This window comes from Candoia aspera, chromosome 4 (assembly GCF_035149785.1).
Source record: "Candoia aspera isolate rCanAsp1 chromosome 4, rCanAsp1.hap2, whole genome shotgun sequence".
In the NCBI taxonomy this organism is placed as follows: Eukaryota; Metazoa; Chordata; class Lepidosauria; order Squamata; family Boidae; genus Candoia; species Candoia aspera.
In genome coordinates this window covers 70345525-70358465 of record NC_086156.1, presented here as the reverse complement: position 1 = coordinate 70358465, position 12941 = coordinate 70345525, and the positions used below count along the sequence as shown (strand labels likewise).

At 39.1% G+C, this 12941-nt stretch overlaps 1 protein-coding gene across 1 annotated transcript in view; it reads left to right on the top strand.

Annotated features, from left to right (window-relative positions):
* Positions 1–5743: 5743 nt before the first annotated feature.
* Positions 5744–12941, top strand: part of ACE (angiotensin I converting enzyme) — a 47592-nt gene continuing 40394 nt past the window's right edge. The window contains exon 1 of the mRNA XM_063300425.1: positions 5744–5976. Coding sequence (XP_063156495.1) covers positions 5761–5976 — 216 coding nt within the window. The 5' untranslated portion in view covers positions 5744–5760. The remainder of the gene's footprint in view (positions 5977–12941) is intronic.

Sequence of the window (12941 nt, the reverse complement as noted above, 5' to 3'; positions counted from 1 at the left end):
AAAACAGCTGATTCAATGTGTAGGAAAATGCTAATTTCTTCAAATTTAGTACAAAAATAATAACAGGGAGACAATTATTTACGCTCAATCTTCCTTAATATTTGTATGGAAAACAAGCCAAAACTTAAAAAGAATTTTTAAAAAATTAATCCCAAAAATAACGATAAGCACTAAGAGACCCCACTTCTCCTTGCTGTAGAAAGCCTCCCTTAGGGTACATATAGTTAAAGAAATATAAATTGGGTGGAGGACAAATGGGGTGATTCTGGGTCCTGGAGGACAAATGGGGTGATTCTGAGCATTTTCGTTTCCCAGTAAAACGCTCCTGGGCTTCAGGAAAAACCTGCCTGAGCTCAAAAAAGCTGCTGTGTTATCAGTTCTGCCCGTGGAGCCGGGGAGCACAGCTGTTCAGTCCGCCATGTCCCCACTGGAAGTCTATAACCAACATCTATAAAGGAAAGAGTCTTAAGCAAAGTAAGCCAAAACCACATTCAGCTAAAAGCCTTAACAAACCACCTGTTTTTAAATCTCCCAAAATATCAGGTATGGACTAATCTCACTTACTCTGAGATATTTTGCAATGTTGGAACATTGCAGAAAAAGTCTTACATCTTGTGGACTACTCACTGTTTTTCATAGGGTTAAGGAGTCAGAAGTAAAGGTCCAAAATATAAATGGAGAAGCAGAAAGGAACACATGGTAAAAGGCAGTGCTGTAGGATTTTAAAGGTCAAGCATATTTAAGATTAGTAAAACAAAAAGAAATGTGAGGAACTTCAAAATAATATTGGCGATCTGCAGAGATATGCAGGAAAATGGCAAATGCACTTTCATAATGCACACTGCGGCAAAAAAAAATCTTATCTACATATATGCAATGAATCATAGTTGAGTTGACTGACTAGGAAAGAAATCTTAGAGAGTAATGGATAGTTTAGGGCAGACAGCTGCCATGAAAAAGGCAGATTCAGTCTTGGGATTCACTGGGAAAGGAAGCAGAAATAAAATTGCAAATTATAACACTATTAAATGTGCTGAACTATTAGGAACCTCCAGGTGTAGCATCTAGTGTAGAAATCCTTGTTCTAATCCCTGCTCACTCACAAAGTCTACTTACTTACCTATACTATCTCTCAGGATTATTTTATAAATAAAAGCATAAAACATGTGTTTTATCCAGAGATCTTTGAAGGAAGGATGAGTTTAGCTAAACATATTTTAAAAGGAAGTGAAGAAAAAGAGCCTCCAGGCTCAAATTATCCTGGTGAAAATGGGAAAATAAAGAAGACTGCTTTGAAGAATGAAACTCCCTTTCCTGTTAGAAGCACTCATGAACAGTAATATTGCCTCGGAAATGTTTTTAAAAAAATATAGCGACCTTACCAACCTTGTACCTTTCAGATACATAATCCCACCCTCACTAGCCATGGTGTTGCTAAAGTGCAATGCATTTGAAGACTGGAGAGTGCTAAAATTTGGTATGGTGCTGAATGTAAATATGTGAATGAATGTTTTGATGTAAATATCAAGTAAGAAAAATAGTGGGTGGGAAATGAACAGCAACAACAACAAAATATGGTTGAGACCAACAACTGCTGCAGAAGATCAGCTATAGGCAACAACACACCATTTCTACATTTTCATTCTCTGACCGACTATAAAGCACCCAGCTACTACTTAAAAAGAAGCAACAAGAGGTGGTCCACAAGCAGCATTAGGAAAAGGTAGCAAGTATCTATTAATGACTTAAAGAGGTGTGTATGGTTACAAATGTTTCCCTGCCCCACTCATAGATAATTTACTGAGCATAGGGGCACCAGTGCCAACCTCTTCCACTCACTTTTTTCACTCTAAGGGTCACAGGTGGCAGAGAGAGGAATGACGTCCAGTCCTGGTTTTTTAGTTGGAAAACCTAACTTCTCACATTCAGTGGGTTCATGAGATTTTTGGTTGTACTGATCATGTCAAGCTGTGGAATGTGCTTAGACAAATGGGAACATCAGAACATCTCGTCGTCCTCATGCAAAAACTATACACAGGTCACAAAGCCACATTCTGGACAGAACATGGTGAAACAGAATGATTCAAGGTCAGCAAAGGACTGAGAAAAAGATGTATACTTTCCCTTTATTAATTTATTCAACCTACATGCTTGAGGGAAGCTAGACTGGAAGAAGATTTTAAAACTAGAAGAAGAAGCATTAAAATAGCCTGCGCTATGCTGATGACACTACCCTGATAGCTGAACATGCAAATGATTTGAAGCTCTAGTAATGAAAATATAGGAGCACAACAGCAAGACTGGTTTTAAGATTGAAAAAAAGGTTAGATATTTGGGGGTGATTTTATCAACCAGGAATAGTATGTTGTTTCAGAATAACTATGTTAAAATTTGGAATGATGTTAAAAAAGATTTGTTAAGATGGGAAAAACTACAACTGTCTCTTATGGGGAGAATATCTGTGATGAAGATGAATGTTTTGCCCAGGACGTTGTTTCTCTTTCAGACTATACCGATCTTGACAACAGATTTACCATTTAAACAATGGCAGAAGGATATTTCTAAGTTCATTTGGCAAGGCAAGAAACCAAGAATTAAATATAAATTGTTACAAGATGCCAAAGAATGAGAAGGTTTAGGTTTACCTGATTTAAAATTGTATTTTGATGCTTGTTGTTTGCTTTGGATGAAGGAATGGATAACTTTGAAGAACAGGAAGTTATTGGAATTTGAAGAACATGAATTGAGATTTGGGTGGCATGCCTATTTGTGGTATGATAAAGTTAAAGTTAATAAAGATTTTAAAAACCATTTTGTTAGCAGTGCCATATTGAGGGTTTGGAATAAATACAAAGCAAGATTGTCTCCCAGTGTACCATTGTGGTTGACACCTCATGAACATTTGTTAGAAGAGAAAATGTGGGGAAAACAAGCTGGTTAAATTACAAAGATTTGTTAAACTTTGAAGAGGGTGAACCTAAACTTAAAACAAGGGAACAGTTAGAGTTGGAAGGTTTTACATGTCATTTGTTTACATATGTGCAATTGTCAGAACATTTTAAAGTAGACAAAAAGAATTTTAAATTTGTTAATGAAACAGCTCAGTCTGAAATGGAACTCTGTACAAATGATGAACATGTCATTACCAAGAAGTATAAGATGTTACAAATGAATTTAGAAGATGAACAAGTTAAAGAATGTATGATTAAATGGGCTAAGAATTTTGGATGTAATATTATGTTGGAGCAATGGGAGAACATGTGGAATAAAGGTTTGAAATTTACTTTGAATTATAACTTAAAAGATAATTTTTATAAAATGATGTATTGTTGGTATTTAACTCCTGATAAGTTGTCAAAAATGTATGATGGGGTAATGAATGTTTGTTGGAAATGTCTCTTGGTGAAGGAACTTTTTATCATCTTTGGTGGACTTGTGAGAAGGCTAAAAAATTCTGGGATCAAATATGTGTTAATATTCAAAAGATTCTTAAAGTGGACTTACAAAAGAAACCAGAACTGTTTCTCTTGGGACTGATGGAGAAACAGCTTGAGAAACAACATGGGACTTCGCTTTTATATATGATTACAGCAGCAAGACTTTGACATGCACAAAGATGGAAAGATTCACAAATCTCTATAGTAGAGGAACGGATGGTTAAGCTAATGGAACTGGCCCAAATGGCTAAGCTAACAGCATTGATAAGAGAAAATACTGTGTCTGGATTTGTTTCTATTTGGCAACCACTTTTAGATTATTTTCTTGTGTCTGAAAAAAAAATAAATCTTTGATTTTGGGTTTTGATGATTAAGTGGTTTGATTTTATAGAAATATTGTTACTAAGGTTTAGCTAATGGTAAGAGATTATATCTGTATAAAATGCATTTATATCTGTATTGCAGAAGGTCGGAAGTCACTTTCTTTTTCTGCTTTCTATTTAATTTTGCACTTTCATAGTTTTTTCTTTAGTTCTGTACTCTGTCTCATCTATATTCTATATTTTGTATTTTAGCTATACTTTGAAAATCAATAAAGTTCTTAAAAAAAAGAAAATGAAGGAGACAGTGAAAAATGGGACTAATATTAAATATAAAGAACAGCAAACTAATGACAACAGGTACATCAACCAGCCTTAGAATTGACAATGAAGATACAGAAAGCTTCTGCCTTTTAAGACCGAAGATCAACAGTAAAGCAACCAGCAGTCAAGAAATACGTTGCAGACTGACACTTGGAAGGTCAGCAACAAGACCTTGGAAAAGGCATTCAGATGCCAGGATGTGTCTATACCTACATCAGAATCTTGCAGGCAGTGATTTTCTCTATTAGATTGGATTAGATCTTTATTATTTTTATAAATAACTCAAGGCAGCGAACATACCTAACACTCCTTCCTCCTCCTATTTTCCCCACAACAACAACCCTGTGAGGTGAGTTGGGCTGAGAGAGAGTGACTGGCCCAAAGTCACCAGCTTGCTTTCGTGCCTAATGCTATGATGTGAAAGTGGAGAAGACCCCTGGGAATACCATAGCCAAGAAAAAGGAAATGGGTCATTGAACAAATTAATCCAGAGTTCTCACTTGAAGCGTAAATGACCAGCCTCAAATTATCATATTTTAGACACATTCTTGTGGAGACTTAGGTCTCTTGAGAAGTTTATAATGCTGGAAAAAGTGGAAGGAAAGGGAAAAAGAGGACACCACCAGCAAAGTGGATGGACTCATTTACATTGGGGATGGGTGCACTTTTGAAAGATCTGAAGGACCAAGTTGGGGACAGATCATCCTAAAGAAAATCCACCTATGTGATTGCTAACAGTTGAGACCAACTTGATGACACATTATGTGTGTGTGTGTGTGTATCTATGTATGTGGGCCTATCTGCTTATTCTGCTGAGGTGGCTATAGAGTTTTGCCTTCCAACTTCCATACATATAATTCTGACCTTCAGGCTAACTGACCACAGGTGAGGAAGCAATAGTTTTCAGATAAACAGTTTTTCCCAGGGAATTGAAGAGGAGTTTCCAGCTTTACACCTTCAGGTTGCCACAAGCAACCCCTTCCCATCCACAGGGCTAACTCAGGACGCTTTGCACCTGGAGCTTCCATCCCTTGTGCATTTGTATCCCACCCACATAGGCTAGGAGTTGAACCCTTATTTTGGCATTGGCAATGGGACAGCAGGCACCACGGCATGACCCAGGAGGCTGGTTTGGGGGGGCGGGGGCAAGGTAGCTGTGTTCACACGGTGGGGTGGTGGTCAGTGAACTCAGGAGGAATGGTGTGGAGGGCGCCCTGCATCTGCTGGCTGAGACAGTCGCCTCACGGAAGCAGGCTCGCTCTGCAGGCTGCTGTTCTCCCCTGAAGCCCTCCTAACTGCCCATTTCGCCTCTGCTGCTTCTCGCCTGGCCGTAGTCCTTGGTTTTCCTTTTTCCCTGAAAGGGCGCGATGGTACTTCCTTCTTCACCCCCTCCCGCTCTCCTTTTCCCCCCGTTCCGTTTGGATCTCTCCCTCCCGCTGAGGGGACTTGGGCAAGGCAAGGGGCTGTCCTTTCAGCGGGTGATTTGCCGCCGCCGCCGCTGGTGTTACGGGTGTAGCTTCAGAGCCGCTGCTGAAAGGCGGGCAGGGCGATGGGAAGCTGAGGCAGCCTTCCAGTTTATCTGCTCCCAGCTGAGCGCGGGGAGGCGCCGTGGGCAGGGTCTGAGGGAGAGCGGCGTTTATAATCTGGAGCTCGCAGGGGCAGCTGCGCCTCCTGCCAAGATGCCTCCGGTGGCGGGTTTTTTCCTCTCGCTCTGCTTTGGGGTGGCATTCGCCTTGGATGCCTCCCTGATGCCTCCCAATTACAACAAGACCGAGGAAGGGGCCCGCCAGTTCGCCGACGACTATAACAGCACCGGGGAAATTGTGTTCTTCGAAAGCATCTCCGCCAGCTGGAATTACAACACCGACCTGACAGACTACAACGCTCAGCAGCAGGTAAGCAAGCGGAGGTCGCTCCTGACCTCACGCTGCCCTCCCTGCGAGCTCCCGCTGCCGTACGAAGCGCAGGACAGGACAGGATCGGGGGCGACGGGGGGAGGGAGAAGCTCTCGCTAAGACGACTCTTCTTCAGATGTTCTCAGCCCGTTTTCTCACTGGACGCTTCTGTCATTCACAAGTGAAAGGTCGTAAGAGAGACCGGTCTCCCCCATACACCCTCGGATTTGGTGGCGGTGCTAAATGTCCATCTCTACACATGCATTTTGTTCCCCCAAATCCTTAGCACTTTATCTATTAGTGCACTACGGTGGTGGTTGTGTAATGCGAAGTCCTTTCTGGCCTCCTCTAAGCATGTTAGTCTTCCATTTTTAAACTAAGAAGCCGATTTGCTTAAGGTGACTTAACTTCACTCCTTTACATAATGTATATCCTGCTTCAGTGTAGGTTTTTCAGAACATATCGCAAAGTAATAAAAAACTATTTTAAAGATTAGTAAAATAATAAAACATACAAAAACGTACCAGATAAAACAGCAAAATATAACTGATCTTAACTTTAGCCATTTTATAAGCCTGGGAAATTCAGAATGACTTTATCATTGAACTTACTTACTTACTTACTTACTTATTTATTTTCTATAGCTGCCCATCTCAGCAAGTGACTCTGGGTGGCTTACAATGATAAGAATTATAAAACAGTTGAAATAATTAACTACAAATTAACTAGAAAATAAATATACATGGCTGCCAAGTAAACAATGCATGGATGTTAATATAGCCAAGAAACAGGGCCATTAACACACCTGGGGCCTCAGGCCCAGGCACATAATCAGGTCTTCATGGCCTTATGAAAGGCCAACAGGGTGGGGGACATCCTGATCTCTGGAGAATATTCCAGAGGGCAGGCACTATGGCAAAGAAGGCGCACCTTCTGGTCCCCACCAACTGTCATTTTTTGGCTGACGGGACCCATAGCATACCCAACGTACCAGACCAAACTTACTCATGAGTTGCTCACCTTCAGCCATTAACATCTCATGTTCAAATAATATCTAGCTGCTTCTAGTGAAACTTTGGTGCTTTTTCTGCTTCTCCCTTCCTTGAGTTCATTCAGTATCAGAGTGAAGCAATCTGAAGGAATGAAAGTCAGAACTATAAAAAGCAGTAAATCAGGTAGTTGACAGAGATAAAAATGACCCCATGTTTAATTTCCAGAACTCACTGCTATGCAGTGTTTTCAGGGCTGCAGGTTAGAGTTTATCAACTGTAAGTTTAAACAATTTGAAACAACTACAAAAAGAACAATCAAAACAGAGGGGTGGAGCAACCCTTCTATACAGAAAGGCATATATATATATTGGGGTCTTTTTAGTTTAGAAAAATATAGCAAGATTAGCAGAGAAAGCATGAACCCTGGGTTGGCAAAAGTAGATACAATTTTTTTCTCCTCTCATTCCCTCATGAGATAAGTTTCATTTATAAACTATTCAAAAAACCATTTCAAAAAAAGGATGCAACCAGAGGTCAAGGAAAGGGGCAAACAGCCTCAGCACATCCATTCTCACCATACACCTGCTAACCAACACCCAGGTAAGAAGGGATCAGCACCAGATAAACAGGAACAAAGAAGTAATACCCCAATCAAATTTGGTAGGACAAGCTACTGTACTACGTATAAAGAGCCAACAAACACCACTCCCCCTTAGACTGATAATGTTACCTATCCTGATAATGAAATGTCTGCAGGGGAGAAAGCAAGTTCAGAAAACACCAAGAACACAGTATCTCATACTGTTAGAAACTGAGATTATCTAATGAAATTACAGTAGATGGCAAGGCATTTAGGATGGACAAAAAGACATGTTTTCCATAAAGTACAAACATAAACTTGATTATTCACAGACACCAATTTAGTTTTAAAAAGGGATAGGACAGAAGGAAGTTATGGCAGAAGGGAGGAATTGCCCCTTCTATCCTGTGTGCTTTGCTGTGTGCTAATGGTACTTTATTTATTTACAGATCTCACTCTTCCAGAATTGGTAAATGTATCTAGAGCATCCCCTCCCCATCTCACTTCAGTCCTCACAATTAGTAACTTGGTGTTTGAATGATGGATGTCAGTAGATGGGATTAAATATTAAACAGAACATGGTTTGTGGCTGTTAACTCTGACCATCAAGAACGCAGTCCAGGAACCACTAGGAATTATTGACTAACATTTCTCTTTGTATGCATTCTTTGCAGATTGGTCTCTTGATGTGAAGTGAAGGAGATATTAATCCAATTATATTTATGAGAAGCAAGTGACTGCTTCTGAGTTTTACAAAATATTCTGCAGACATAATTTAATAGCTCACTACAGAAGAGATATTTTGGTAGGAAAGTTGCAAGGCTTGCAAAGAAAAAAATAAAATGTGGACTCGTTTCTCTATAGGGTGACATCGCATCTAGACAGTAATTTAGGGCTGCTTTGCTAAGCAGGATTTAGGGTTTTACTTTCTCTCCTGCCCCCTTTACACTTTGCTCATGTAAAACCTATACATGAGCAAAGGATGTAATGTTCCAGGAAAGCAAGAAACGGTCAGGTTGCAAGCAAAGGGGCAGTCAAGGATGGATTAGAGATAGTACTTCTTCAGTGATGCTGTGGTGGAAATATAGCTGAACTTCACTAGGGACTCAGTAAACTAACTAACAGAAGGATTGAATCTTGGACCACAGCAGAACAGCTGGCTTGTGTGGCTGTTGAGTAATAAAGGTACTATTGGTGAGTTTGATACAACTGAGGATGGGAGTGGTGGGATTTAAAAGCCCAGAACTTCAGCTTCTCAAGTATTTATTTAATAATGATGGCTTTTATGATGTTTCAATTTGACTGACTCTAAATATGTGAAAGATTAACAAGTAGCTTTCTTTTCACCCTTCTTGGGATGAACAACTAGAAAAGTGTGCCAGAACATCGTGAAAGACAATCAGCAAAATTTTTGAGATAAGAGCTTACATTTAGAGGCAGTTTTCCTCTAAAATGGCTAGAAATTTTATTTTCCTCCATTGTGTGAACTTTAGCCTGTGGTACCCATGGCCTCCACAGAGGACAAATATCTTAAAGGTATGATCTAGATTAAGTTTTAGTGATTTCTGGGAAGAAATTTTAAAAACTTGCTATTACCTGAAATCAGGTAAGCCCAGCAGTGATTAACTGTGGCTGGACTGTGCCCTAAATGAATGACATAAATTAGTAATCATAAATATTAATCCATAGCTAAGACCTGTTAAAAGCAACCTATCAACATCTTCCTCAGTACCCAAATGGAAGAGAAGATTATAAAGAAGATTAAAAAACATGAAGTTTACAGTACTTCTATCTGTAAATTTATTTCAGTTGAATCCCCCAATATTAAGTGCCTAGGTTTCCAAATTGCAATTTAGGCTGGTGGGCTGCCTAGCCAGAGTGCCTTCCTGATCTGGTGTGCAGAAATGTGGTGTTTCAGCAATAATAAGAGGCAGTAAAGGGTAAAAGACAAAGTTGCACTGCCTTCTAGATGAGCAAAACAATACTTATTTCACATGTGTTGCATGTATGATTTCATCTGCATAAATAAATGTCTGAAAACGATGCTACCTAAAATACAAACAGGCTGCCTAGGCTAAAAGAGGTGGGATAGCTGAAAAATTCTGGAAGCAAAAGTGTAGGAGTACTTCTTGATTCTTTGGCTTATCCCCTGCTAAGTGTTGCTTCTTTCGCCACATGTCATAATACCCCAGGTAATATTTCTCCTTAGAAATTTTCTTTCTCCTTGAGTTTGTATTGAAAATTGACACCTGGTATGTCAAGAAAAGAGACACCTTTTTGTTGTTTCCTGTGTCTACAGCCACACTTAGCTTCCCCCCCCCTCTTTTTTCCTGTTATATACATGCAATCGAAAGAGCACAATCTAATGTACTGTAAGGAAAGAGTGTGCCAAAACAAGACTAAAATGTGTTGGGTGTAAAATGGATTAGGGGATACTTTCAGATGACAGTCCTTCTCAGCCTAGCTAAATCAAGTGGAACTGACAATCCAAATGGTTCCACTTTACTCCAATATATGCATGCCTTTCCACCTTTGGTAAGAACTTCCAAAGAACTTGAGGAAGGTTCCTACATGGTTTTGGCTGGGACTTAATCACTTATCCAACTTAAAGAGTAAAAAAACAAACATGTTGTGGCATATCTGGTATCCAGTGGAGTGTCTAGCATCTTGAGAACCAACTTTTAAAAATGAAATAGCAGACACCTAGCTTTTATGGCCATCAAGATGACATGATGGCAGTATTCTTTGTTGTTCCCTGTATAAGGCAAAAACAGCAAGCCAATATAAGCATGTTTTATACAATTTAGCTTTTCTCGGCATAGAAGCTGGATAGTATTTTAGTCCAAAGTACATTCTACATAGAATGCACCTTTAACTGATGCCAATAAATATAATTTTACCTATTATACTTAGTTGAACTAAGTGCACATATTTGCACCTTCCTTACCACTTTCCTCCTGCAGCATAGATGCAAGAAAAACATCAAAAGAATTTGCTTCAGTTTTCAACTAGCAATGGTTTGTCATTGCCTAACCTTGGCAAACTCAGCTTTATTTATAGTTTGCTCAAATTGCCTAGCATTCTAATATCCATTGATAGAATTTGGCTTATTCAGGCACTTTACAGATTGTCATCTATTCCCATGTTTCTTTTGAAACAGAATAGGCTGGAAGATACACTGAACATTACTTATGCATGCATAGCCATAAGCAACTTCATATTGTTATGTATTTCCAGGAAGGATTTAAGAAGTAGGGGCAATTAATTTGAGAATAACTTTTTGCAATTCTTCTGATCTGATCTTTTTTTCCTCTCCCTCCTTAAAGATTTTGAATGTAGTCAAATTGTTAAGCATATAAATTTAATCTTGGGATGGGCCAGTTCTAGATTTCTAATTCAAGTATCACACGTAAAATGTGGAAAGAAATAGTAGTTTCATAAAAGAAATAAATCAGTGGTTTATTGATTTTGTTTTCTTGTTAAATGCAACATTTTTGCATTCCTAATTTCATTCAATAGAATTGCAGAAGGAGGGTTTTCACTGAAAAAGTCCCCTTCATCGAAAGGGAGGTCTTTGGGACCTAATTCTGAGATATGCTTTATACAAGGCAGCATTAGACAAAGCCAAAAACTGGCAACTGAACAGAGTTGGGTGGCAAGTAATTTCTTTTTATTTTTGAGGATTCATGAGGGAGGTACACCTGAGGGTCAATAATCCCTAGAGAAGAATTTGATTTAACATTCTGCAAATGAGAACAAAAAGTATGGAAATGTATCCATGGGTCTCAGGCAGAAAGGATGAAATCAAAGGGAAAATCCAGGGATGAAACCAAGAGGTAGCTAGAGAAGCAATCAGATTCAGGTCTAGTGCTCTGTCAGCTGAAAAACAGAACCTGGTTCCTGATACTGGACCTAAGACTAATGATTGGCAATCTGCATTAGTACCCTCTCCTCTCAGCTTTCCCAAGTCTGATTTGTCTGAAGAATTAAGAGTGTTCTTATCCACTGAGCCTACCCAATGGCAAGAAACATGAGGTGGTGGTCCCCTAAAGGATGCTAAGGAACTTTAAGTAAGGATACACACTGGTCAGGCAAGGTTGTTGGCCTTAGGCATAGAAATAATAGAGAAATTCTAGCCTTCATCGGAATAAGCTGCTCACTTGGAGCTTTCCCTAGTGCTGCAATTGCTGTGCTACCTTAATTCCTGTATGTATGCTGTGGATGGACCAAAGCAGGGATAGGTAATCGGATGCTGTCCAGATGGTTTGGACTATTTCCAGAATCCCTTGCCATTTGACCATGCTGGCTGGGATCAATGGAAACTGAAAGCCAAAACATTTAGAAGTTACCAAATTTACTAATATAATTGACTAAATTTGACAACTGGTGACTTCACGGACACATCAATGTATTTTTCTTTCTAGAGAAATAGTTTGTAATTGCCTTCTTCAGGTTGTTTTTACAATTTCCCAATCATTGTGCTAAACCATTGGTTACTATTATGTCAAGATGTAGTTACTGACAGGATGCAGGTACTGATTTCACTGATGTGAATTTAATGGGGTTTCTATTTGATAGTTACTCTTGCTCCAGGTTCTTTGTTTTTTGTTTTTTGAGACAGTGATTTGGGGATTTGGCTATATCCACCTCATAGTAGATTAGCAGAAGTAGAAAAGCAGTGGATTACTATAGTTTGCAGTTTTCAATGAATGAAATGGATGAGAAAAGCAAACCATGTGGTATTTCTTAAGGGTATTGTGTCCCCACATACTCAGATCCAGCGAGGTGGAAGAACAGGTTGGAAGTGTTAAAAAAGGAGAAAAGTGTCTATTACTATTAGGATTAGTTTATTGGCTGCAGTGAGACAGACCACTTACATGAAGCCATTTATGTAAAACATGCTTATTCTAGTGGCACTGAAAATTGCTGGAATCGTTTGAAGAAGTATTTTATATGAATAGTTTGCTATACAGAGAGTTTACACGTAGATGGTGTTTGAAGCAATTACATTCCATAAAATGCCTCTGTGAGGTAAGACTTAGAAATATGTATGTATTTGTAGAAATGGCTCCAGAAATAAATGTCACCAACAAAGGAACATCCACAAAATGTTTTTCCTGTCTTTGTTTTGTCTAATTTCCTTAGATATAGTTAACTCTTAGGGAAGGTGTTTTAATGAGAGAAGGAGCTATTAAAGGCTTTTTCTTCTTAAGGAGAAAATAGTATCCCCACTTGTACAAGAAAGATCTTGTGCTCCACATACTTTAACCAATAACATAACCAGAGACAGAAAATTGGTGATACAGACAATTACCTTGCTAACATTTCCAGAGGAGAGATTCCTCTACATGACTGATTAATTCTTTATTGGAAAAGGTCCTCTCTTTTCTATC